We start from the raw sequence: 25,770 nt of genomic DNA on the forward strand, positions 1-25,770 counted from the left end.
CCGGGCCGGGCCCAGCGCGGAGGGGGAGTGCAGCGCGGCCCGGCCAGGCAGCAGCGGGCCCTGAGGCGGCTGTTCGGGCTGTGCCGAGCCGAGTGGAGCTGTCGGGCGGAACGGCAGCGGCAGCGCGGGTTGCCGGCCGGACCCTGAGCGCGGACACGGGGTACGAGGCTGCCGGGCAACGGGGCTGCGGGCCTCGGGCTGGCGGGCGGCGGAGCTGCGCCGGGGCTGCCGGGCCCGGCCATGCCTCGGTCCGAGGGTGAGGGGGCTGTGGGGAGAGGGGGCAGGCGCCTGGGGCCCGGCGGGGGGGGGCTGCGCGGCAGGCGCTTTGGGCCTGCGAGGGCTGTGGGGTGGGCGTGTGGGGCCGAGGGGGGGCTCTGGTGGCCGCTTTGCTACCAGCTGCGACAGGTCCTGAAGTGTTGGAGGCCGGTTCTGGCGCTGTGGGGGTGGCTCATGGGTCCTGCTCTCTGGGGAGGTGGGAAACACTCGCTCTGGGGTGGCAGCTGCTCAGGTCTTGGCGGTGTTGAGGTCCCTGGCATGCTTGAGGCTGGCCTTTGCTTTCCAGAGAATCATAGAATGGGTGGGAGGGGACCTTAAAGCTCATCTAGTTCCACCCCCCTGCCACGGGCAGGGACACCTTCCACCAGCCCAGGTTGCTCCCAGCCCCATGCAGCCTGGCCTTGAGCACCTCCAGGGATGGGGCACCCACAGCTGCTCTGGGCAGCCTGTGTCAGTGTCCCACCACCCTCACAGTAAAGTATTTCTTCCTAATATCTAATCTAAATCTGCCCTCTTTTTTAGTTTAAAACCATTACCCCTTGTCCTGTGCCTACAGGCCTTAATATCTGTATTTGGCACCTATCAAATTATTTCTTCTCCACTCTGAAGTGTGAGGAGCTACCTGTGCCAGTGATCACAACTGAGCGATGGTACCACTTGTCCTTGCCTGAAGCTTTTCTGATTTAACATTTTCTTGAGGGTATAGTGAGAGGTAAGTCTCACCAAAACGGCTTAGAACTGCAGAGGTAAAGACTAAATCCTCAAATCATCTGTAGGTAATGTGCTTATCTGTGCAGGAGCTGCCCAAAGCCAGTGGATGAGGATCATGTTTGTGTATAAATGATTATCATATGCTTCTTTTGAAGAAGTAACTCCCTCAGGTAAGTTCGTTGTCAAGTATTTATAAAGCTTTTGTTGACTCTCTGCATTTTGTCTTGTTAAGTGGCAATATATTAGCTTCCGAGCATCCCTTGTGCCCTTTCCCTTGTATCCTTGCCTATAGAATTGTTCTCGTATGTTATCTGTAAACAAGAAAATGAAAATAATGAAGACTGGAAAGGGGAGCTGGAGTACAAGGAGTGGAACACAATGACAACACACTGATTTTTTTTGATATTTTTTTCTCTTAAAATCTGCCCATATTAGGTTGTGAGCTTTGCTGAAATGGTATCGGTATTTGTGTGTTCTTATTGTGGTCCCATTGACAAGTAACTTTGCCTTTGCCTAGGCTGTATTTTACACACGCTTCTTCCTATGTTTTCGGGTATTCCACTTCCCCTACTTAAATCTTGGATGCAGTAGTTGGTTCAGAAGTAATATAAAGAATTACGCTTGCCTGTGTGTTTTGTCCACTGTGCTCCTAGTTTTCCAGGTGTTTCCTGCAACGATTCTTTGTTTCCTTAAGTTGGTCTTTTGGTAGGTTATAAAAATGTTCAGTGCGAGCCAGTCCTCCAAAGCCCAGTTCCTTGACAAAGCACGGCAGGCTCGGGAGGAGCGGAGGGAGCTGAAGGAGAGGGAGCGTGCTGCAGTCCAGATCCAAGCTTTGATCAGGAGATTTCTCTGTCGATGCCGCCTGCAGAGGGAGATAAGGTGTGTGAAATGCTACCTGCTGTGCTTTGCTCTTATCTGGAGAGGTGTGCTTGATTTTTAACTACCAGTGCTTGTTTTTCCCACTTTGGTAGGAGAGAAGTAGAGGATTTCTTTGGGGCAAATGAATCTGGTTCAAGTAAAAGAAGTGCTCTTTCTATCTTCAGAATTGCTAGGAAACTGCTGTTTGTATTTAATCATAAAGAGGACAAAGAGGTAAGGTTGCTACTCTGACGTGCTTTTCTTCTTCTGAGGACATATTTAGGCATGTTAAATATGTTTAATTAGGTATCTAGTGATCATGTAGGTTCCTGTGATAAATTTTGCCTTCAGAAATGTGATCTCTGTCTCCTAGTCCTTGGAGAGATCTGCCTGTAGGAATGAAATAGAAGAACCCTTGAATTTTTTAGTAGCAGTTCCATATTCAGGGTGTAGTTTAATGAATGCTTTTCCTGGTGACCGTGCCAACTTCAGTAACTGAGCAGATTTTGTCAGCTGCCTCGGTTCCCCAGGCAGGTACATTGTGGCAGACTCACAAAGAGCTGTTCTGGCACAGTGTAGCATGCAGGCTGTTTGTATTGCAGCTGCTTTTCTGACCGTGCCCTGAATGTGTGGTTTCAGAGTGAAGCCCTTTGCTGTAGTGTCTATGGATGATGATATTTGCCCCAGGAAACTCGGGGCTAATTGTAAGGAAAACAATTAGAAAATGAAAGGCTGTATTTAAAATTGCAGCAGCGGTGGGTGACTTTTTTGTTTTTATTAATCTCTGTTCCTTGAACTCCTGTTGATGATGGTGCAAGTGCTGCAAATGCAGTATTCTGTATGTACAGCATCAAAAAAAAAAAAAGGTGATTATTACATATAAACTTCTCAAGTGCCTGGCATCCGTTCGAAGCATTAGAGTAATTGGGTGCATTGCTGAAATACATCTGTTCTACTTCCTCTTCCCCTTCCCGCAGCGAGTCAGTCCTTTGCTGGGCAGAGGACTAGACTGTGCTCGATTCCACTCTATTTCTGGACACTGCTCTCAGCATAACCACAGAAGCCAATTCTGTAGCTCAGAATGGCTTTATAACTTGCAGGCATGTGGCGAATACAACTGGACTGAAAGAATAATTAAGGAGTTGTGGATGCGATCACTGAGTTCTGCTGAGAGCCGTCATGGTCAGGAATTTGAAGCACACCGCTGCACTCATTAGCTTTAAGCTGTTCGAGCTGAACCCTAACAGGAAGATGCTTTTCCTGGCTTCAGCCCATGCTATTGAGGGAGGCAGTTCAGCAGGGAAGGCAGAAATTCTTCTTGTTGATGAAAACTCTGTTCAAGAAGGAGACTCTTCTGCACAGCTGTAGCCTGATGTGTAGGTGCACTCTCGGGGAAGGAGCCATCGGCACTGTCTGTAGAGAATGTGTTTGGAGCATTTGTTGTTGAGATATTTTGCTCCCTCTGCTGAGCTGTTCCTAGTGCTTTTCCGGAATAGCCCTTCCTGGAGTTAGAACTAATGCCACCTTTTTTTTCTTTTTTTCTTTATTTTTCCCAGAGATTTGAAAAGCTGTGCCGTTGTATTCTTAATAGTATGGATGTTGAGAATGAGCCCAAGGTCAGCAGGATGTGTTTTTTTGTTTGGGGGTGGGAGGGTTATTTTATTTTTTCAATTCTATGTGCGGGGATTTAGGTTGGCGATATTTGAATTTTTAGCTTTCAAAAGCCCCTGAACACTGCTGATACTCCACGGTGGAAGTTTGGACAAGTTCTTTAGTATTCCTCTAATATTTTTACTTTGTGTACAGCTATAGGAGTTAAAGGGCAACTTCTTTCTGTGGTGGGTGGTATGCTTTGACCAGTGAATAATTTTGGGGAGAGAAATAACTGCTGGGTTCAGTAGGACACTGGGGAGGTTGTTTTGTCAAAAACTTCCGGTAATGTGTTCTGCCAATCTGTAGCACAAATGCTAATGCTGCTCCTGTTTGTATCCTGCCTTCCTCAGGTGTGGTATGTGTCACTGGCACTCTCCAAGGATCTTACGCTCTTATGGATCAAACAGATCAAAGACATTTTGTGGTTTTGCTGTGAATTTCTCAAGCAGCTTAAGGTAAGGAACGTTTTCTTGGTCTTTTGTCTCCCTGCATTTACAGTTCTGTAGTTTGGCACAAAGCTAATTTATTTATTAACACTGGTGTTTGATATCACAGCCTGACATCCTACAAGACTCCAGACTGGTCAATTTGCACCTCACAATGCTTGTCACCTTCACAGACACTTCTACGTGGAAAATCCTTCGGGGAAAAGGTTGGTGCATCCAATTTAATACTTTAAGCCACTGATTCAGGACTTGCTATTAAAATCCATGGAATGCTGTTTCTGCACCTTGTCTTCTCCCCACGCTTGCCACAAAGGTTCACTATGTTTCTGTGCTTGCACAAAGCATAGAATGGGCAACAAGGATTCCGCTGAGATTAGACGGGCTATTTCCCTTGGAACAGCAACAGTTGTTACAACATTCTTCTAATGCTTCAAAATCCCACACACAAGAAGTGTTCAGAGGGTAATGGAATACGCTTTTAGCTCTGGGGTTTTGTAGGAAATACACATAGAGAAGGTAGACGAGCATCGTAAGGAAATGAGACTCGTACCTTAAACAAGACTTGACGTTAAATGCTGCTAAAATGGTGGTTTTGCATATAAGGGCGAGGACTTTGTGCAGGAAGGGCTTATGAACTGATAAACTGTTTTATAGTGTGTAAGGAAGCGAAGAGTGAAGCTGTGATGCTGTTTTAGTAACATCAGTGTTTTAACCCGGAAGGTGAAACCCTGAGGCCTGCCATGAACCACATCTGTGCAAACATCATGGGACATCTAAATCAGAAGGGATTTTATTCTGTGCTGCAGGTCAGTCTTAGGCCGATACAGTTACGTCTGTGCTGTGGTCCCTGTTCTGAGGAAGCTTTTATGATCTCTGTGGTGGTGTGTCAGGTAGAAGCTAGTTGTGGAACACTGGTGATTTGTGTATGGTCATACTTTTCTTCAAGGCAATAAAGCAGAGTCTCCCCACCTAAGACCAAATACACAGTCTCCTTTTTGTCGCTACTGCTGGATCTAAATCCTACTTAACCATCCCATAATGAGATGGGCAGGAAAGAGTCTTGACTATTTCTTCCAAACTCTGTTACTGACATATTGTATGGATTTGGTTTGTTTACTGTTCTGTTGGGGAAAGGAACTGATGTAATTTTTCTTATTCTTTTAAATGAGAATTATATTACTGGCAGCTATGAGCCTTGCCTGTTAATTTTAAAAGGCCTGGGAACCCTCTGGGTACAGGTCCTAGAGAAGTAAGTATTGCAGAGTGTCTGATTTGATTGCAGTTTCTCTGTTATGCCATTATTAACCTGAAGCCCTTCTGGTTCTGCCAAATTACTTGTAGTAACTTGTTTTTAGGTTGCTTTGGCATTCTTTTTCTCTGCTCTGAAAATAAACTTAACGTCTTTCAAGAGTAATCGTAATTCTTTGAGTACTGCAGGAGGTCTTGTTTTTTCTTTTTTTTTATTCCAGATTTTGCTAACTAATGGCTTGGCAAGATCCAGACCTTCCTTGTCCAAAGGCTCTTTAACTGCCATCTTCTCTCTTGCATTGCGGTAAGGCAGCCAGAGCTGCTTGGGATGATAGGCAGCCAAAGTTGTATTTATTGTGTTTTTTGAAGGCTTCTCATTCTGCCAGTCTCTTTGTGCCATTAAGGGTATCGTTGGTGAAAGAAGCTGCTTTAGGCAAATAGCTCGCTTTCCTGCCATCCTTTTTCAGATCAGAATGCTCTCAAGTCAGTAATTAGTATTCGTATGAGCCTAGACTTTGGAGTGCAATTCAGTTCAGAGTACGAGATCGATATGTCTTTCTGTTGAGCCATCAGAAGGGACTGGCATTCCCTAAGTAAGTATGGTTGTGCCTCTTCACAATGAACTGCTGATGCAGCTGGACCTGTTACTCAGTTTGCAGGGGCAAAGTTGGTCCCTGAAACAAGAGCTGGTTGCTGGTCTTTCTGATGGTTCAGTCTGTTCTCTTAAAAATAAGAGAAGTATGCCATTGTCCTGACCTTATCTTTGCAGAGCTGATGTCTCTTTCACTTTGGAAATCTGCAGCCACAAATGAGCATTCTGTTAAGACTTCAGTGGTTAATTGTGTGCCACTTCCCTTCTGTAGTGTCACTGCTGGGATGGTGAAGTTGTGACATTCAGTAGAGTAGCAGTGGATGTCCTTGAATGCATTGCCTAATTTCTTAAGGAAAACTATTTAATTACTGATTTTACAGCAGCAAGGAGAAGGGGAACTTAGATGAACTGTGTAACCCTTAGAGTGCTCTGGGTGGTACGGATGTGCTGTGTATTCCTTTGAGTGCTAAGCAATTTTGTGAACTTGCTGTGATAACAGAAGCGTAAGTGAATGTTCTTTTTCCAGTGATGCCCCTTGATGAGGGTAGAATCAGCAACCAGTTCTGAACGGCTCGATTAAAGACTGCATCTTACTTTGCTAGGTCAGATTACTTGCACTGAAGTATCTGTCTCTCTGTAGCCCTGTGATTGCCGCACAGTTTTCGGACAATCTGTTGAGGTCGTTTCTGATCCACATTATGTCTGTGCCTGCTATAATGACTCATCTTACTACTCTAACACCTGAGGTAAGTGAGTACCCAAAAGTCCACAGGATATCACACATAAGGCCCCTTGTTATTCCATTTTATCAGCTCTTGGAACGGAGTGTTGGCATTTCTCTCTCTGCCAGTTTCAACTCTCTGTTGTGGAAGCATTTGATCCTTACATCCTCCAGATACTCTGGCTTTCTAATACCACAGAAGTTATTAACACCAGTGGGATGATGGGCTGAACTGCCCTAAAATAAACAAATAAAATATTTTTGCATGTTATTGTTCTTTCATTTCTGTAACCATAGACAGAACAAAAGCAAAAATCGGTCTGTTGTGTGGCAGAGGATCTGTGATGCTAATTAGTAGGCTGTCCACTAATCCAATTTAATGTGACTGCTCCTCTGTGTAGCTTGATACAGACAGGCAAGTTTTGTGCCAAATGGACGTTCTGTGTTCTTGCAGACAGGCAATTGCAAAGGTCTGTCTGCAGCTCATGGCCTATTCACCTGCAAGGTTTTTTATTTCCTGGAACAGCTTCATGTCAAACACTTGTTCTCTTCAGCGCAGCAGTCTCAGCTTGCTGCTTTATTTAGGAAGAAAAGATAGTCCAAACTGCTGAAAGCAGATCAGGCGTGGTTGTTCTGTGTGGTGCTTCTCAGCCTCACAGGCAGTTAAATTCTGTTTTTCAGCGTCTGGCAGTGATAGAATCTCATGATCTTTTCCGCAAGTTCATCCTATTTCTAAGTCGTGAAGCACAATGCCGAGATGTCTGCGTGTGCTTAGAAGGAAGTCACACTCTTTGTTTGTTAGGTGAGTGCCTGTAACACTTTTTTTTTTGCTGTGCTTGAGAGTCTTAAGTCAGATCTCTCTCCATGGGTCCAAGCTGCCTCCATATCATAATTCTTTTATCCCTATTTAGGTATTTCTAAATAATAACTGAGATGTATTTTGGGATATTGCATACATGGTTTAAGGCCCTTGCAAATGGAAAGACTTGCTCTTGCATACATGTCATCAAGCCTAAACTGTGAAGTATTATCTCCACTAGCTTTTCACTTGGACTCAAAGTCTCGTAGCGTAGCAGACTTGAATCTAACATCCCTAAATAGACATGCTACTAAAATATTAAGTTCACGTTTCTGTAAAAGTAACAAGAGGAACAGTTGGAACACTGGAATAACCATGGATCATCTGTAGCTTATAGTACTTTGTAGAAGGTGTTGGTGAGGTACAGATGAGAAGGCAGCCAGAATGACATGCCACTTTAGTGGTTGGTGTGTGCTGGAAATGGCTGCTGCAGGGTAGCTCTAATAGTCATTCTTCACAGAAATCCTCTCCTGGATTTGAAAAAGAGTGTGAGTTATTTAATCTATTATGTCTGTAACCACTGTCCTGCAGCATCTGTTCCTCTTTTAAGTCTTGCTGTGCTGGTCATTCTACCAGGTAATCTTGTGTACTTGGGCTCCTTGAATGATAAAGTTCTTGAGGAGGAGACAGCTCATTTTGTGGGTGTGCTCATTCACATGCTCTCCTACTGCCAGAAGTACGTTTCACAAAAGAAATCCAACCTCACCCACTGGCATCCTGTTCTGGGCTGGTTTTCACAGACTGTGGATTATGGGTAAGTGAGGAGGACCTTATGGTGACAGATGATTAAGCCTCTTGTTTTTCTTTTTCTTTTTTTTTTTTTTTAAATGCTGCAGTGTATCTTAGGTTTTGAGATGAACAGCATGATTCTATTCAGAAAAACTTCTTGGGTATTTCAGGTTATATCTATACAGCATAAACTGTTACATTCATATACAGACTATTACATGAGGAAATTAATTTAGTATAATTAGACTGGTAAATAGTGGCCATGCTGCTACACCTGATGTAGAACCTGTGTGTCATCTCTTCTGTGAGGACCAGCTGTATGATGGGTGCATACTCCCATTTTTGACTGTGAGCTAGATGCACTGAAGTATCACTGTCTGGTGTTTTATTCCAGCCTGCCTTCTAACATGTCTCTCTGACTTGTCTTTCAGATTGAATGAGTCCATGCCTCTGCTGACAAAGCAACTGCAGCATCTCTGGGGAGTCCATATGATCCGCATCCTCTTCAGTGATGTGCTCAGCAAGAAATTGCTGGAGAATCAGGAAATAGCTCAGCTGCCAACACAGCCAGTTTCCCCACAGAACAGCCTTCCTATGAAGAGTCAGTTCTGGAGGGTTGCTTTATTTTGTGTGTGTGCGTGCACGTGTGTCTTTGTCTCTCTGAGAGTCACAGGGCTTTGACTTTTCCACTTATGCTAAAAGCTTTGAGTAATTACTTGCAGCGGCTGCTGCTGCTTAGGTGGGGATATGATCTCTCCTATTTGTAATTCCTGCTCAGGATGTCTCTGTGACCTGGGGCAAGTCTCTTACTTTTGTGCTTTGAAAATACTTGCTTATTTTAGCAGATCTTTTTATTGTTTCTCAAGTAGCTGAAGTGCTTACTGCATAACTTAGTACTTCCCAAGGCAAGATGGGAGACCAGCTTCACAGGTGAAAAGCAAGGTGAAGCTGGCTCCTGGGCCTGTGGTGCATGGTGATTCTGCAGAAGAGCATTTGGAATAAGATAGTTGTAATCTGGCTATTTTCTAGCTGCTGCTTGTAGCACTAGATCCTGTGGTCATTACTTATTGCAGTTAGAATCATAGATTCCTAGAATGGTTTGGGTTGGAAGGGACCTTAAAGACCATCTCACTCCAATGCCCTGCCACGGGCAGGGACACCTTCCGCCAGCCCAGGTTGCTCCAAGCTCCATCCAGGGTGGCCTTGGGCACTGCCAGGGATGGGGCACCCACAGCTTCTCGGGGCACCCTGTACCAGTGTCCCACCACCCTCACAGTAAAGAATTTCTTCCTTATATCTGATCTAAATCTGCCTTCTTCCAGTATAAAGCCATTCCCCCTTGTCCTGTCGCTACACACCCTGTAAAAAGCCGTTCTCTAGCTTTCTTGGCAGCCCCTTTAGGTACTGGAAGGTGCTCTGAGGTCTCCCCGGAGCCCTCTCTTCACCAGGCTGAACAACCCCAACTCTCTCAGCCTGTCCTCGTAGGAGAGGTGCTCCAACCCTCAGATCATCTTCATGGCCTCCTCTGGCCTCTAATAGGTCCACATCCTTCTTATGTTGTTGGCCCTAGAGCTAGATGCAGTCCTGCAGGTGGGGTCTCACGAGAGCGGAGCAGAGGGGGACAATCCCCTCCCTCAAAGTTATGGCCATGCTTTTGCAGCAACCCAGGATTTGGTTGGCTTTCTGGGCTGCAGACACACAGTGCCAGGTCGTGTTGAGCTTCTTGTCAACCAGCCCCCCCCCCCCCCCCAAGTCCTTATCCTCAGGGATACTGTCAATCCATTCCCTGCCAAGCCTGGATTTGTGTTTGGGATTGCCCTGAGCCACGTGCAGGACTTTGCACTTGGCCTTGTTGGACTTCGTGAGTTTTGCACGGGCCCAGCTCTCAGGCCTGCTGAGCTTTCTCTGGATGTCACCCCTTCCCTCTGGTGTGTTGACTGCACCACAGAGGTCGGTGTCATTGGCAAATTTGATGGCAAGTTTTGGTGAAGTTTCTAGGCTAAGACCCCCACTGCAGTATGCTTTTGCATTGGTAGCAGCTGTGCGCTGTGCTGAGAAAAGTCCACCAAAACCTCCTGTCTGTGGAGTGACCCAGTCTGCTAAAATCCACTTTATTGCAAGGCTGCTGAGTGGCTGAGCATAAGAAATGGTTTTGAATAGCACTTCTTCTGTGCTTCTCTGTCACCAGATCTTTTCAAGAGAGCTTTCCAGAAGTCTGCATCTGTCCGCAACATTCTCAAGCCTGTCGGAGGCAAGCGAGTGGACTCGGCAGAAGTGCAGAAGGTGTGCAGTATCTGTGTGCTGTACCAAACCACGCTCACAACGCTCACGCAGATCCGCCTGCAGATACTCACAGGTCAGGACACATCTGCACTTTTCCAATCACTTGAAATGTGGAGGGGGGGAAAAATAGATTTTTCTTATTAAATTCTGTTGACTTGTTGGTAGTTTTATTACTGACAACAGTTTATTGACTAGCTGGGTGGAAGGCTTGTTCCATCCTGAATTGTACATCTGATCAATAACATTCATCACTTCTTTATCAAGCATTAACTCTCCAGAATACAAATTGAAGCAAGTTTTCCTATAATGAAACCTTGCTTACTCTGTATCAAACTTAAGACTGAGTCAGTGTTTTTGAGAAGCCTAGCAATATTAATCTTTATGTGGTGGAAACACTGAGTGCTTTCATACGTCTCAAGAACAAATTACCTGTCTTAGGAATGGATGGAGGAGGAGATAAGCACTGTTTTGGTCTGGTGGCTAGAGCAGAGAAATGAGTCCAGAGCCTCGGGTGTTTTGTTTGTGGCTATAATGGTGACCACAGGTACAACCCTGTTCTTTGTGTTCTCATCTCTTAAGATGGCTGTAATGGTGATTGGATCGTGGGAATTAATTCTTTTCTAAAGCTGCAAAATAATTAGTGGGAAAGAGCTTCAGATGTGCAAACAGTTAATGTCTCGTTAAAAGCTTTGTTCTGCTTTCCTGGTGATTATACATCTCCTGTTTAATGCAGACAGGCTCGGGAGCCAAATGCGACGCTTAACTTCCCTTCAAGTGAGGTGTTGCTTTGCAAAAGGATCTTTCGGCTCCAAGTCATGTTCGTCTCTCTAACCCTGCGTGAATGAGCAGGCAGAGCAAGCTTTACTGAGTGTGCTTTGTATTTTTCCATTGCTAGGCCTCACTTACCTGGATGATCTGTTGCCCAAATTATGGGCTTTTATCTGTGAGCTGGGACCACAGGGTGGGTTAAAACTCTTCTTGGAGTGCTTGAATAATGACACAGAGGAATCCAAGAGGCTGCTGGCCATGTTGATGCTCTTCTGTGACTGCTCCCGCCACCTTATCACGTAGGTAGCAAGCAGAGGGTGCTGTCTAGATTTGTACCGTGAAGCTGTTGCATTCCTTAAGTTTCAAGAGGAATAGTTAAGGTATTGCTGCCTTTGCACAACGATAGCTAGGCAGAGTAAAGCAGCAAGCTTTTTGGATAGTCCTGAGAAATAAAAGACTTCAAAAGGACTTTCCCCTTCAATCATGTGCTGGTTCAGGAATATACAGCTGGCTGAACTGGTAAGAAAATGTTACAGCACTGGCTAGGGAGAGGAAAGAAACGTTTCTTCTCCTGCCTACGGGCAACGATTGTGTCAGTCCAAAGTAAACACTTTGAGTCCGGATAAGCTTTGAAGAAAAATGTTATAATACTGCTGCAAAAAAGCTCCCCAGCTTATGTGCTTCTGTTTAAAAGCCCTTTGCTGTCTCGCTCAGACTCACACAACACAAAGGATGTGAAGGGGGTGGAAAATTACCCTTGCTGGTCAGTAGAGACAGTTTTCTTAGCTTGAATGATAAAGTTTTCCTGGGGATGAGTACATAGTTCCTTTTAACTACAAAATACTGGCTGTGCTTGTGTCTTGGAGCTTTCATACTGTCTTCTGTTAGGATCAGATATCAATCAAAATCAATAAATAAGGTTTAGTTGTTTATGACTTCAGATCCTCATGGGTGTCAGTTGTCATAGAAATAAGAGCTACTGCTAAAGGATGATGCGCCTTTATGAAAATTTCAAAAGGGAATTAAATTTACACTTGCACATTTGCATTTGTTTTCTCTGATAGGATTCTTGATGACATAGAAGTCTATGAAGAGCAGATTTCATTCAAACTGGAAGAGCTTGTTACCATCTCATCTTTTCTGAATTCTTTTGTATTTAAGATGATCTGGGATGGAATTGTAGGTAAGTGCTTTTAGTAGCTTGAGCTGATGTTAACCTCAGAACAACAAATTACATTAATTTTGGAATGTGAAGCTTCTGCTAATTATTACTTTGCACAAAAAAACATATTACGTGGTATGGCATGAGAATATGTCCCAGTCTTTTGGTGTCCAGATGCTACTGTCGTGCTTGGCACCGCATACAGCACACTTTTCTATTTCCAGTAAGAATTTGTGTAACAGACATGATGGGCATGTTGTTTTTTGCCAAAGACTTAAGTTTAGCATGACTGGGCCATGTATTGGATAAGAATAATATAGTGTTTTGACAAAGCAGAGCAGACTTGCTAGAGTCTCTAGACGTCTAGCGTTGATCTGTATGCTGGTATAATTTGGGTGCAACTCAGTTCTCATAATTAGATGAGATAGTCCATTTCTGTTGTGATGGCTTTGATGTGGCTAAGAGGTTTTTTTCACTTTGATCAAAGACGACGCTGTCTGTCTTCTGGGAGGCACAAAATCTCTTCCTTCCCTCTGAAGGCAGTGGAGATTAGGAGAAATACACCTGCCTTATTAGTGTGAGACAGATGATCAACGTGTTGCTCTTGGACACTCCTGTTACCTAGGGTGCCTGGACATTGCTGCTTTGTTCCTTTTGTTCAGAGAATGCCAGAGGGGAGACCCTGGAGCTGTTTCATTCTGTCCATGGCTGGCTCATGGTCTTGTATGAAAGGGACTGCCGCAGGCGTTTTGCTCCCGAGGATCACTGGTTACGCAAGTAAGTATCCAGCTCAAGGCAAGGATCGTGTGTAGCTGTGTGCTTGTCCCAGTGCACCAGCTCCCCTTAGGGTTTGGGATACCTTACTTTAAACTGCGTGACTCTTATCCTACCCCTGAGATCAAGGTGAGAACAGATCCCTGTGTTTGCGTTTAAGGATACCTCTCCTATTGTGCTTCTCTTCTCTGATGTAAGGGTTAGCTGCTGCTCATGGAGGGTGGTGCTTTGAAAACTGACTCAGCACCTAACAGGTCGAGTGTTTCTGGCCGCCTTAGATGCATCCACCTGAGCACCTGAATTGTTTTTGAAATCATTACAAGTTTCTTCTCTCTACTACCCCCAGCTATTTACTACACTTGGGCATTTCTCAGGGATCTCTGAATCTGTGCCTTTCTTTGTAAAGGGACCTCAAACCCAGCGTGCTCTTCCAGGAGCTGGACAAGGACAGGAAACGAGCCCAGCTGCTCCTGCAGTACATCCCACACGTCATTCCCCACAAGAACGTGAGTGGGACAGGGGCAGAGGGTGGGGGCTGAAAAGCCAGTGACCTGGGTGGCATGGGATGGAAGGGACATGCATCTTGAGCATTTTGTGACAGAGCTTGTGATTGAAGTGCCAGTTGAACAGAAGTCCTCTCCTTCACCTCCACTCTCCCCAGTATATTTCCTCTAAACTGTCTTGGTTTCTCTCACTGAGAAAGAGCTTATTTTGTGTGGGCAGCTGCATAGAGTCATCCTGCAGTGCGTGACATGGCTTTGGAGAAAAAAGAAGAGTGTCTTTTTGCAGGTAGCAAATCTGCAGAAATGACAGATTTTTATGTGGTGATAGGAAAGGTGCTTTTGTTTTCAGTATGGTCAATACCCTGTCCCTCCCAAAGCAGAGCTTCAAGGATTTCCCGAATCCACTGGTGAACAAGGTGGTAGATCCCACTATTTCTAATGAGTAGGTGGCCGTGACATTATTGGGGCTACATGGGAACAGGACAGCCAGGAGCTAGTTCTGGGTGTGTGTCAGGAGCATCTGGCAGCCCCGCTGCACTGGAGGATAAGGATCCTTGTAGGTGAAGGCTTTTATATTTGTTTGTTTTTTTTTTTTAAGAGGGTGCTGCTTTTCCGAAACATGGTTACAAAGGAGAAGGAGAAGCTTGGGCTGGTTGAAACTAGCTCCGCATCACCTCATGTGACACACATCACTATCCGCCGCTCACGTATGCTGGAGGTGAGTGACCTGGCTTGCAGAAGCCAACCAGCAAGCCAGTAACTTGGCCTGATAAGAGTATGGGGTGTGAATACGTTTCTACCTTCTCTGTGGGTGTTGAGGGACCCAGTGTCAGTTCTGTCTGCTTTTGTATGAAGTCATGTTACAGGAAAATGCTGGACCTTAGTTCAGTTCAGACTGCTCCAAACCTGGAGGTTTGGCTACGAAAATGCTGGTCTTTTTGAAGACAAAATTCAATGACTAATGCAGATTTCAGTCTCCTGTCTCTGCTGTATGCCTGCATGGATGTTCTATATGTCTCTCTGTGTGATTGTCCTCTGGCTCTTCTGGTCTGTGCAGGATGGATATGAACAGCTACGGCAGCTTTCCCAGAATGCCATGAAAGGAGTGATCAGAGTGAAGTTTGTGAATGATCTGGGAGTTGATGAGGCTGGTATTGACCAAGATGGTGTTTTCAAAGAGTTTCTGGAAGAGATAATTAAAAAAGTGTTTGACCCTGCCCTCAACTTGTTCAAGGTATGACACAGGGCTGCAGATGCTGACCGTGATGACCCATTGCAGACAGAAACAGACTGGCTCACTGTGCTGTTATCTCTCTTTGTGTGCAGACAACCAGTGGTGATGAGAGGCTGTATCCATCCCCAACATCCTACATTCATGAGAACTACCTACAGCTCTTCGAGTTTGTAGGGAAGATGCTTGGGAAGGCTGTATATGAGGTGAGCCAAAAGCATCATATTAGGCAGTTGTCACTGTTGGTACAGTACTATTCAGATGCAGTTCTGTGATGGTGCCCCTTGCCTTTGAGAGCCAGATGCTTGCAGAGGTATTACTGAAGAGGTGAGTTTCAAAAAATTATTTGTATAAAGATACTGATGGTGGAGCAGCCTGGCACTTCTTCTGGCATGTATTAAAAATAATCTTGGCAGTAAAACTTGGCATATACTGTGATTATTTTTCTTAGTGCTAGGGACACTAGCTGGGATAGTTATTTTGGTGTCACCCCCTTAACAAGTATCCATTTGTTGATACCTTACACGAAGGGACATGTGGCTAAATGGAGGAGGGAATGACACTCTCCATGTAAGGTAGTTCTTTCAAAGGAAACATGCAGTTTCCCCTGGTGTCTTTTTGCACCTGCTCCACTAATTAATCAGTTTTTAAAGGATGTGGTTTTCTTAGCTGATTTCGATGTCTTGCATCTTTGCACTTGTTCCACAACATGTAATCTGCCTGCAGGCCTCGTAGGTAACTAAAGATGCTGCACATAACAAGTATGCGGTGGGACCTGACCTATGCATTTTTGTTGTCTGTAGGGAATAGTTGTGGATGTACCGTTTGCTTCCTTCTTTTTGAGTCAGCTACTTGGGCACCACCACAGTGTCTTCTACAGCTCCGTAGATGAACTTCCCTCCTTGGACTCAGAGTTCTATAAAAATCTCACTTCAATTAAGGTTTGAGCATTACTTTTCTTATTGTTGTTCAACTCCCTTATCACTGGTTGCTGCTAGAAATACTAGATTTGCAAATGCCTTTGGGGTACCGATCATCTTTAAAAACTCCTTGAAAGTAACTGGGTTTTCTGAAGGAAGTCGAGAGGTGGCCATCCTCTGTTTTTACTGGGGCAAGCAGGGATGAGAAAGGAGTCTGAAGGTGTAAACCTGAGAACTGGGAATCGGGGAAATCTCAAGTTTTAGCCTCAGTTCTTGTGCAGGCTCCCCATTAACCTAGAGCAAGTCATGTATTTGTTATGCTTTGGTGCCTGGTGCCTGCTGAGGATCACTTAGTGTACTTACAGTAATTACTTAGAGTAATACAGAAATACAGAACTGCTGTTCCTGCTGCTGAACACTGACCTTCTTTCCCTTTCTCTGTTCCTCTAGCGGTATGATGGTGATATCAGTGACTTGGGCTTAACGTTGTCCTACGATGAAGATGTGATGGGTCAGGTGGGTTTTCATTCAGTGTTGGATCTTATATCTGCTTTGTTCCAAACACCCTCTTCGTGCTTGGTGGTGGCGAGCAGAATTCTGGGCACTGACAGAGTCCACAGCCCTGGCTCAGGCAGTCCCTGTTTCTCCTGGATAGAGCGTAGCTGCTCTGCCATGGGAGTATCTGCCTTGCTTGTCGGGCTGATGCTACCAGGAAGAGCCTTTGAAGCACTGGGAGGGATCCTGAGGATCATTGCCCACTGCTGTGGTGCCAGAAGTGGCAGCTTGTGAATATTAGCAATTGGCAGCAGAACTAGATTTGACTCCTGAGCAGAGGTGCTGTAGCTTTTATTAGCGTCCTTTGAGCAGAGAAATACACCTGCAGTCTGACTTGCCAGCAGAAGACAGCTATTTATTCTCTGCTGAGCTTTCTGAGACCTGGTCTTTTGCATCTGAAAGTCAGGCAGTCTGTCCAAGCTCATGCTGCATGGAGTGCTTTTGACTCTGTTACTTGTGTTTCTGAGTATGTCAGGTGGATGCTCTGTGTAGCCCATCTGAACAAGAATCCTGAGGGGACTGAATAGTAAATGACCTTGTGTTTGATTGTGGTCAGGACTTAGCTCTGCTCTCATTTTACCAAAAAAAAAAAAAAGCCCGCACTGAAAGGCTGGCTCAGCTTCAGAGGTTCTCTGAACTCAGCCATAGGATTCTCTAACTTCATTCAATATTTAGCTGTGGGCAGAGAACAGCTTTTTCCGCAGAAAAAGGTTGCCTTCTTGACCCTTAATTTTTCTATTGCCAGTTTTTTTTCCTTTCTAGTTGAGAAACATTGTTCTCTGCTTTCCCTGCATAACTGGTTTCCCTCTTTTTTTAAAAAGAAGAATCTGTGTGAGTGGGGAGGAATTCCTTTTCTTCAAACGTAGCAGTTTCTGTCAGAGAAACTTGAAGCGTGTCAGGAGGTCTCTTGGCCTTGAGAGGAAAAGGCTGTTTGTCAGTCCCTTATGAAGGCTTGAAGGTACTTGGTTGCACTTGAGCCCTGGGTTCTGTGATGCTATGTGTGCATAGCTGGAAAATATGGATAGATAAGATAAAAATGCCTTCCCTCTCTGTTGCTGCTGCAAATTCTGTGGGGAGATTCCAGCTAGTGCTAAGCCCGGGCACTGTTAGCAGTGTAGATCCAGTGGCTCAGAGCTCCGAGACCACTAAGTCACAGAGTGTTTATCTGGGGCAGCTTGTCCTTGAGAGCTTTGCATGCTGCAGTTTCTTATTCCTAAAATGGCTAGTTTGGGCCTAGCTTGCATATGTCTGATAGCAGCGATAGCAGTGTAAATGCACCCGCCAAGCTGCGAGTGTGGATGGGAAGACAGCTGAGTACTGATCCAGCCCTGCTTTGAATGAGTGAGAGGCTGCATCTGCTGCACAGTGGGCTGAACTGAACACCTCGTTGCTGCCTCAAGGTTGCTGAAATTTCAGCTTTGAGGGGTTTTTCCACCTGAAAAATAAAGGTAGGAAGCAGCCCAGCAGTAAGACATTGAAGGCAGCAGCATGCAAAGCTTCCAAACAAACCAGGTCTGTCTTGTGCTTTGGCCATGCCGAAGCGGCCAGGTGGGGTAACCCTGTGGTTCCTGAATGAACTTGTGTGTCCCTGCAAGGTACAGCTCTGTTTGGGCATGGGGAGCTGAGCTCATTCCCTGTGCTGGGCTCCCTTCTGACCTTGGAAGTCACCTGAAAACTGGAGCGCAGAGCCCACTCTTCACAAGTGATGACTTTCTGCCTCGTAGCATTGGTGCAAGAGGAGTCGTGACTCTTCTGCCGTGGCAAACACCTAGAGGGTGCCTGCCGCTCTCTCAGAGCAGCGCTGTCAGCTCAGCACCAGGCCTTGGCAGGGCAGGGAGGAGATACTTCTCAGCTGTCTCACTTTTTGAGTGCTCTCTGCTTCACGCCTTGAGTGCCCAGCTTGAGGGACAGTGAACTCCAGGGAGCTCTGTCACTCCGGTGGCCCCCGATGAGACCTGTGGAGCAGACAGCTTTGGATTGCACTGTTACACTGAGCTACGTGAAGGCTCTGAGCTTGTTCAGCCTCTGGATCCTGGGATTGTGACAGTCCCCCAAGGCTCTTCGAATTGATTTGTGTGCAGTTCAGCAGTGATGGATCAGACTAGAGAGGAGGCTTCCTTGAAGAGGGGCTGGCTCCACTGGTGGGAGAGTCAGAGTTCCCTACTGTTCAATTACTATGTTAATAGTTAAGTGAAACTGGTTCAAGGCAGAAGCAGGATTATTACTTAAATTTTAAATCCTACTGTTTTATTGTAAAAATAAATGTTTTATGGGGAGGTAACAGCTTAGCATGGCATTTCTTTCCATTGTGGTTCCAGGCAGTAATTAGCAATACAATCATTTCTTCCCTCAGCTTGTTTGCCATGAACTTGTTCCTGGAGGGAAGACCATTCCTGTTACCAATGAAAATAAGTAAGTATAGCAATTAGATTTTTAAGGTCACCACTGCAAAATACTTTATTCCAGTTCCTTGGGCTTGCATCTGGAATGAATTGAGATAGACTGGAGTAGAAGGAGCACATAAATATCTTAATAGAATTTACTGGTTACAGTTCATCGGCAGAAATTGTATTAAATTTGATTTGCAAAATAAAAATTGACAATTTACTTCTTGAAACAGCGCTTCTGAGGTCAAAGGCACACAGTCTGTGAGATTCTGCAGGATTTAATGATGGTGATAGATACAGACAGATGGATTCAAAGCAATTCAGGCACACAGTCGTGAACATAGAGGGCACAGATGCTCAAAGACACCTTGGAGCAGACAGATCTTCTCAGAATGATAACATGTGGCAGTTGTATAAAGCACTGTTCTTCAGAAGAGACAGTGGTGAATTCAAATGTAGTCGACAGTCGTACTTTAGACGCAGGAAATCAGAGGAGACACTGAGCCCTGTAGCTATTTTCACAGATAACCAGCTTTTAGATAGTTATCGTAAATGTCAACTCCACAGCCTGAAAACCAAACCCACCTTTTTGTTCCCTTCATATTTTTTTTTCTTCTCTATACCCTTCAGTGATCATAAAAGCAGGATAAAATATCTTATCTATTAAGCAGATGTGTGTTTGAACTGATAATCTGGGGGTTGTTCTCTTTAATGGCAAGTGAAAGCTGGATCCTACCTGAGGATTTGTCTTTGTTAGTCGTGCTCTGCAATCTGATGTTCCCAGTCTTTTCCCTTCCTGAGCTCTGACCAGGGAGTTTGCATTTGAAAGGATCTTTCTCTGGCTTGTCAGAAGGCAGCTCAGGGAGAAAGTTGAAAGTCCTGCATGTTGCTCCACTCGCTTACAGCAGAAACTTTGAAGCTTTTGTGCAGATGTGCACACAAATTGGTAGTTGGGAGGGAGCAGTCTAGAAAGAGTCCTGTCTATTAATGGCGGAGCGAGGTGACCTAGCTGAAAACCCAGTCAGTGTGATCGTGGTGGTGTCTGCCTAGGAGCTGATGAAGAAAGAATCAGCAAGCTGGGTTGTTTTGACTGTTGGTGCGAAGAGGAAGCCTGATGGTGCCTCCCTCTGATAAACAGTGCACCTCTTCCATACTCCTGGGAGGAAGGTGGAAATCTCCTAAGTGTTTTTTGGCATGTTGATTCGGTGTATCGATTCTGCAGCCACGGGTTTCAGTGCAGGTGGTGTCAGAGCCCAGACAGTTGGGTTTTTTTCAAACCTAGAGGAGTGCCTTGAACGGGGATGTCATCCTTTAAAGAGGAGTTGGATGCATGCGCCCCTCTGAGTTGCTGTCTGGGCAAGGTTGATGAAGTGATCATTAACCAGCTAGTCCCTGGGTTGAGAAGCAACTCTTAAGAAATGAGCAGGCAGTCCCAGGGGTGGCGGGTGGGGGCACAGCCTCGCAGAACAACTCTTCTTACAGGGCCCTGGAAGGGAAAGTATAATGAATCTCCAGGCAGTGCTAGTCCATTTTGGGGTGAAGAGACAGGTCACCAACCTTGTTCCTGCACCGATGAGGTGGGTATCCCCTGCTGTTCCAGCTCCCTCACTGCCGTCTTGTCTTCCCTGTCACGCGCAGGATCAGCTACATCCATCTCATGGCTCACTTCCGGATGCACACGCAGATCAAGAGTCAGACAGCAGCGCTTATCAGTGGATTCAGGTCGATCATTAAGCCTGAATGGATTCGTATGTTTTCTGCACCAGAGTTGCAGCGGCTGATCTCTGGTGACAACGCTGAGATTGACCTTGAGGACTTAAAGTAAGTGAGCAACTTGGTCTGCTGGTCTCCTCGCTCAGCAAACCAAGCCGTTTTATTGCAGAGCTATTTGAAGGTTTGCAGGAGACTGACTTTTTCACAACTTTCTGCTCCTCCTAATTGAAAACTGAGGAGCAGACGAATGGAGCTGAAGAACATGCTCCTTAAAGCTAACTTGGACAGAGTACTAACGAAAGGGAAGGGCCCTTTCTTCCACTGATTCCTAAGAGCAGAATTTCTCTCTGCCCTTCCCTTTAATCGAGTGCCCAGTAAGTACTGGCAGGGGCTCAGTACTGGCAGTGTCTGCTGTAGCAGTGAACCCCGACTCATGGCAGGTATTGATCCTTCCAGCGCTTGGCAGCTGGCAGCTGTGACCCTCCTGCTGCAGTGGGACACAAGCCTGCTGCAACATTTCTCTCCCCAGAAAACACACGGTGTACTATGGGGGCTTCCACGGGAGTCACCGGGTCATCATCTGGCTGTGGGACATCCTAGCTAATGACTTCAGCCCTGAGGAGAGAGCCATGTTTCTCAAGGTAAATGCAGTCGTTTCAGCCCAGCTTTACGATCTGGGGGGGTTGGGCCACTTAGCTGAGTGCTTTCTGCACTAACAGAGTATCAGAATGCTTGGCACCTCAAAGTCTGCACCCTGCTTCTCAGCGGAGGGGCAGCCCTGGAAGCAGAGTTCCTAGAAACGCTCTTGTGTCCCCGTGAATAGGCTTGCATAGGTCGCGGCTTTCAAAGGCTGGCAGAGCTGTGCACGAAAGCTCAGGAGTATTGCACTGGGGGGTACTCAAATGCCAGTCCGAGCAGCTGTCTGCTGTGACTGTGTTAGTTGCATGTCTCATATAGCCAGGCTGCTCTCACTGCTGCTGTCTTTCACTGTCCGTCACTCTTTCAGTTTGTTACCAGCTGCTCCAGGCCTCCGCTTTTGGGCTTTGCCTACCTCAAGCCTCCTTTTTCCATCCGCTGCGTGGAGGTCTCTGACGATCAGGTAGGCACCCTGCTTGCTCATGTCTTATGCATCCCCTGCCAGGCCTCCTTCCCTGGCCAGATTCCTCATCTCTGTCTGACCAGGAACCTCTTAAGGCATAAAGACAGATGCTTTACAGGGCAAGGTGAAAACAACCTTATCGTAATGCATATGGCCACACCTACAAGCCCACACACAGCAGCACTTGGGCTCTTTTTGCCCGTCTCCAGGGTTGTGGGGTTTTCTGGGGGACCTCCCTGCATCCCGTTCCCCCTACCCTGTTCCCTGTGCACCCTGGAAAGGGGCCCTGCCGGGGTAATGGTGGTTGCAGTTACAAGAGGAGCTCCTTTCTAGCTGTCGTGGGGGACAGGGCTTGGAGGTTTGGACTCTCCCTGTTCCCAGCAGACGGGTTTTGTGTTAGTGCCTCTGCCCTGTGTGTAGGCACCCCGCTTGGAAGCAGCACAGCAGAGAAGTGCAGAACTGATGTGTTTCTGCCCTTTTCCAGGACACCGGTGACACGCTGGGCAGTGTGCTACGGGGCTTCTTCACAATCCGCAAGAAAGAGCCAGGTGGGCGTCTCCCAACCTCCTCTACGTGTTTCAACCTCCTCAAGCTTCCCAACTACAGCAAGAAGAGCATCCTGCGGGAGAAGCTGCGCTACGCCATCAGCATGAACACTGGTTTCGAGCTGTCCTAGTTGCCATGGCCCTGGACTCCGCAATGGGGGGCTCTCAGAGCTGCTGACTGCTGCTGGAGGTGGAAGCCTTCGTGCACAGAGGGTGGATTGGCTCCACGGGAGGTGACTGCTCACTCGAGGGCTGGAGAGATGCAGCTGATAATAGAGGCTTACAGGGAAGAGCTGCTGGGCTAGACAGGGCTGGCTCTTGGGCACTGCTCCAGGATGAAGGAGGTGATGGGCCTGACCCAATACACTTCACTTGACACCCACGTAAATCGTCTTTAAAAAGCAAACCCCAGGGGAGCATAAAAGGAACATTAAAAGTGCCAGTCAGATTAGTGACCGTAATACCCCCCAGCAGGCTGTGCAGCCTGGGCAGCTGCTGCTGTGGGAGTGGTTTTTTTCCTTTCCCAGGAGATGGTTCAGTTTATTACTGGGTAGAAGTCAGTCTGTGGGAAAGCTGCACAAAGGCAGAAAGATGACGGAGCCCACGAGGAGACGAGCACGAGGCTGCGGTGTTGGATGTGCCATGAAATGGGCACCGTTCACTCAGGACAGGTACCACGCAGGGGCTTCCTGATGCCCTTGCTCTCTGCAAGGCCTTGGCATTTGTCTCAGAGAATAAACCACTTGCCCAGTCTTGAGAAGCAGCAGGTTAAATGGAAGCAGATGGACCCCGCCATTCTCAGGAAGGTTTCAGAGTGCTGTAGGTTAAGAGCTCGAGCAGCAGGCATGGAGGTCAGTGTGCTGAGCCAACTGTGCTTCTGCCAAGCTCTTGCCAGGGCCTGTGCTTTGGACGAAAGGGGTGGTTGACTGATTTTTCTCAGGAGCGGAAAAGGTTTAATTTTATTTAGTTTTCAGAGGACAGGAGCTGGCGCAGAGCTCAAGCAGCCCTCACCCCCCAGCACAGTGCTCAAGTGGGGCAGGTGCCCCCTGTGATCTCTGGAAGGGGAATGTGTCGACCTGCTGAGAGCCTCTGGAAACCTCTGCTGGCAAAATTCCTCTTACTTGGATAGAATTTTCACTTTGCTTGCAGGCCCTTTTGTTAGGGAGATGTGCTGTTTCAAACCAGGACTTGGCCTCTGTGTAACAGCCGCATTTGCTTTGTTGCCAAACTATTTATTTTGGTCGCTTTGTCTCCAGCCTTATATTTTTAACAGCTGATGTTTGCCTGTAGCAGGCAGCTTTTTCAGGTTGTTCCGAAAGGCAAGGGCGGGGGAGGTGCACATGTGTGTGTTGGGAAGGTGTGGACCCTTCCTGCTATTTCTAACGAAGTCCAGAGCATGATTTGCAAAGTGTCTCTGCAGCTTCCCAGCCTTGCTCCCTTGTGCTGCCTCAGCCCAGGTGAGAGGAGACCCTGCTGTCCTCTCCTGTCCCTGCTGGGTTTCTGGCACAGAGGAAAGCCATGCATGTTCTCCTGTTCGGGAGAGGATTAAAAACCGGGCATCTCCTCCCCTTGCTCTGTTGCTGCTCACTAATAAAACAAGCTCCCGCAGAGGCTGCTAGTATCTCCCCTGGACTTCCCTTCCTTACGTGACATGGCAGTGGCGACCCTGCGCCCTGGCCCCTCTGTGCCGTACGGGCAGGTTGGCTGCAGAGCCTTGCTGCACAAGTCAGCTCGCAGCAGCTGCTCGAGTGCAAGGCTGCCGTACCCTACCTCATCCTCTGGCTTGCCTCAGTCCGTCTCCTGGGGATTCACATCCCCAGGTGTGCTCAGCAAGCACAGGTCTCCATGGAGAGAAGGCTCCCTGGGCTCTTAGACCCTCTCCACGATACATTGCACATTTCAAACAGACCAGAAAATATTTGGCACCATTCAGCCAAGAGTACAGAGATGGCCTTTGCTTCCTTTTTCTCTTCTGTCTTGCTTCAGCTGGTTTTCAGAGAAGTAACCCTTGTTTTTTTTTTTTTAGAACCAAAGCCTGGAAATGCATCTGGAAAGCAATGTCAGGATCCTTTTTCTGTGTCAACTCAGTAATACTGATCAGAAGTGTTAGTGAGGATGGGAATATCTGCATTCAGAGGATCCAAGATGCTGGACTATGAGTCTAGAGAAATTAATGATACTAAATTTTTTAATTTCTTTTTTTACCTAGAACATTTCAGCATTAACCAGTTGGTGACTGTGTAGTGGAGAGGTTTAGGCACTGACTTGTACCAGTCATAGTTTAAAATATCGCACACAATCTCATTTTTTCTTCTAGGGAAATACAGTGTGTCTAAATAGAGCACAATGATTGTTCTATGAAGCGAATTGTTGAACGCAGCAAAATAAAATCTTTGCTCCCCTTTTTTTCCTTCATTCCTCAGGAGTACAATTCCTAGAAAAGATCTTAATGCAGACTTAGCTAGGTCCCTCCAAACCGGGAAATATTGCACTACGAGACACTACATCCAATTTTGTAGCTAGCGTATAAAACGTGATTGTCTATAAACGCCCTGGTGGCTGTGTGTGCAGCAATTTCTCTTGAGTAGCTGATTTCTGTATGACTGGGAGGCTTTAATACATTTTTACCTGAGCAGAAGGCTGTGAACGTGTATCGGTCCCTGCCTGCACTGCTGTATTCTGCACGGGTGTTCTTTGTAGGGCAGGGATGGGTTTGCCATGGGAGATTAATGACTATTTTTTCTATAGAAGACTTGCTGCTGTGGAGACCTTGGTTACATCCCTTGTATTAGAAATGCAGGGAAAAGGAAAAAATAAACCTGGTATGAGTAAGATGATTGGATGTCTCTTCTTCCTTTCCCAAGGGGCAGGGAAATTGCTGGATGTAATGCTTCTGCTCAGAGCGTGCAGCAGAGGGAAAAGCAGAGCTTTGGGGGTACCGGTACCTCTGCCAGGAGGCTGCAACACAGGGGATGGAGGGGGCTGGTCCCTTGGGAAATCCCTTTGGCCAGGCTCGTTCCTGGTGCCTGTGCCCGGTTGTCCCTGAGAGGCGAGCTCCTTCAGGCACTGTGAGTGTCTCTGAGCCTGAAGGGACCTGGCAGAGTTGTTCGAAGGTTTTCTTCTTGCATCTTGGAATATGCTTGGGGAGTTGCTACTTGGACTTCCAGGTTGCTGTGCCTTTGGTTGTTGGTATATGCACAAGAATATCGGTGCTCCTTGGGCGCAGCAGGTGGTGAGCCTGGCTCAGGGCAGGCACTGGGGGTAGTGGTGCTCTACCCCCAGTGGTGGGAAGAGTGGAGAGGGAAGCAGGCTGGAAAGCCAAGCAAAGGAGAGCAGAGCAGCATGTGTCTGGGTGCAGCGCAGAAGCTCCGTGTGGTGAGTGCTCTTCTCCAGGAGCTCTGCTGCAGGCAGAACTGGGGGGTGGTGGCAAAGCTGGCTGCCCCCAGGCTCTGCTGCAACCACTGGAGCTGGGCTTGGGTGGCCAGCGGGGCCAACTCTGCATCTTCACACCGAGGAATCTTAAGCTTTTTGGCTTGGGGAGGCTTAGGGAGATGGGAGGTTGTGGGGCAAGGCTGTGCTTTGTAATATTTTTTTTATTATTCTTTTTCATAATACTGTATTGTAGAAGCTGCCCTAAGGACCAGCCCCTGGAGCCAACATGGGGTTTGTTGTTAATACCAGCGTAGGCATGGTGTTCCTCCCCTTGCCGGGCTCTGTAAGCATCCTTGGAGGAGTGA

At 46.7% G+C, this 25,770-nt stretch overlaps 1 protein-coding gene across 5 annotated transcripts; it reads left to right on the plus strand.

Annotated features, from left to right (window-relative positions):
* The first annotated feature begins 22 nt into the window (after window positions 1-22).
* On the plus strand, window positions 23-24,870 carry UBE3B (ubiquitin protein ligase E3B). 5 transcript variants are annotated; one of them, XM_056326417.1, is made up of 29 exons: window positions 24-160; window positions 833-988; window positions 1,053-1,157; window positions 1,697-1,866; window positions 1,959-2,079; window positions 3,402-3,461; window positions 3,849-3,953; window positions 4,054-4,150; window positions 4,665-4,750; window positions 5,414-5,496; window positions 6,425-6,530; window positions 7,187-7,307; window positions 7,941-8,118; window positions 8,525-8,694; window positions 10,282-10,449; window positions 11,272-11,443; window positions 12,209-12,327; window positions 12,969-13,083; window positions 13,487-13,586; window positions 14,182-14,301; window positions 14,641-14,817; window positions 14,910-15,020; window positions 15,618-15,755; window positions 16,185-16,250; window positions 18,643-18,701; window positions 20,315-20,497; window positions 20,919-21,030; window positions 21,396-21,488; window positions 21,973-24,870. In XM_056326417.1, exons 4-29 carry the CDS (start codon window positions 1,706-1,708, stop codon window positions 22,162-22,164), a joined length of 3,213 nt encoding a protein of 1,070 aa, XP_056182392.1. In that variant the 5' UTR covers window positions 24-160; window positions 833-988; window positions 1,053-1,157; window positions 1,697-1,705; the 3' UTR covers window positions 22,165-24,870. The 5 variants fall into 5 exon arrangements, with proteins under 5 accessions (XP_056182390.1, XP_056182393.1, XP_056182394.1 ...); XM_056326415.1 differs by lacking the exon at window positions 833-988 and having other exon boundaries at window positions 23-160; window positions 1,074-1,157; XM_056326416.1 differs by lacking the exon at window positions 833-988 and having other exon boundaries at window positions 125-256; window positions 1,074-1,157.
* The last annotated feature ends 900 nt before the right edge of the window (window positions 24,871-25,770 follow it).

The sequence above is a fragment of the Falco biarmicus genome, chromosome 1 (assembly GCF_023638135.1).
Source record: "Falco biarmicus isolate bFalBia1 chromosome 1, bFalBia1.pri, whole genome shotgun sequence".
NCBI lineage: Eukaryota > Metazoa > Chordata > Aves > Falconiformes > Falconidae > Falco > Falco biarmicus.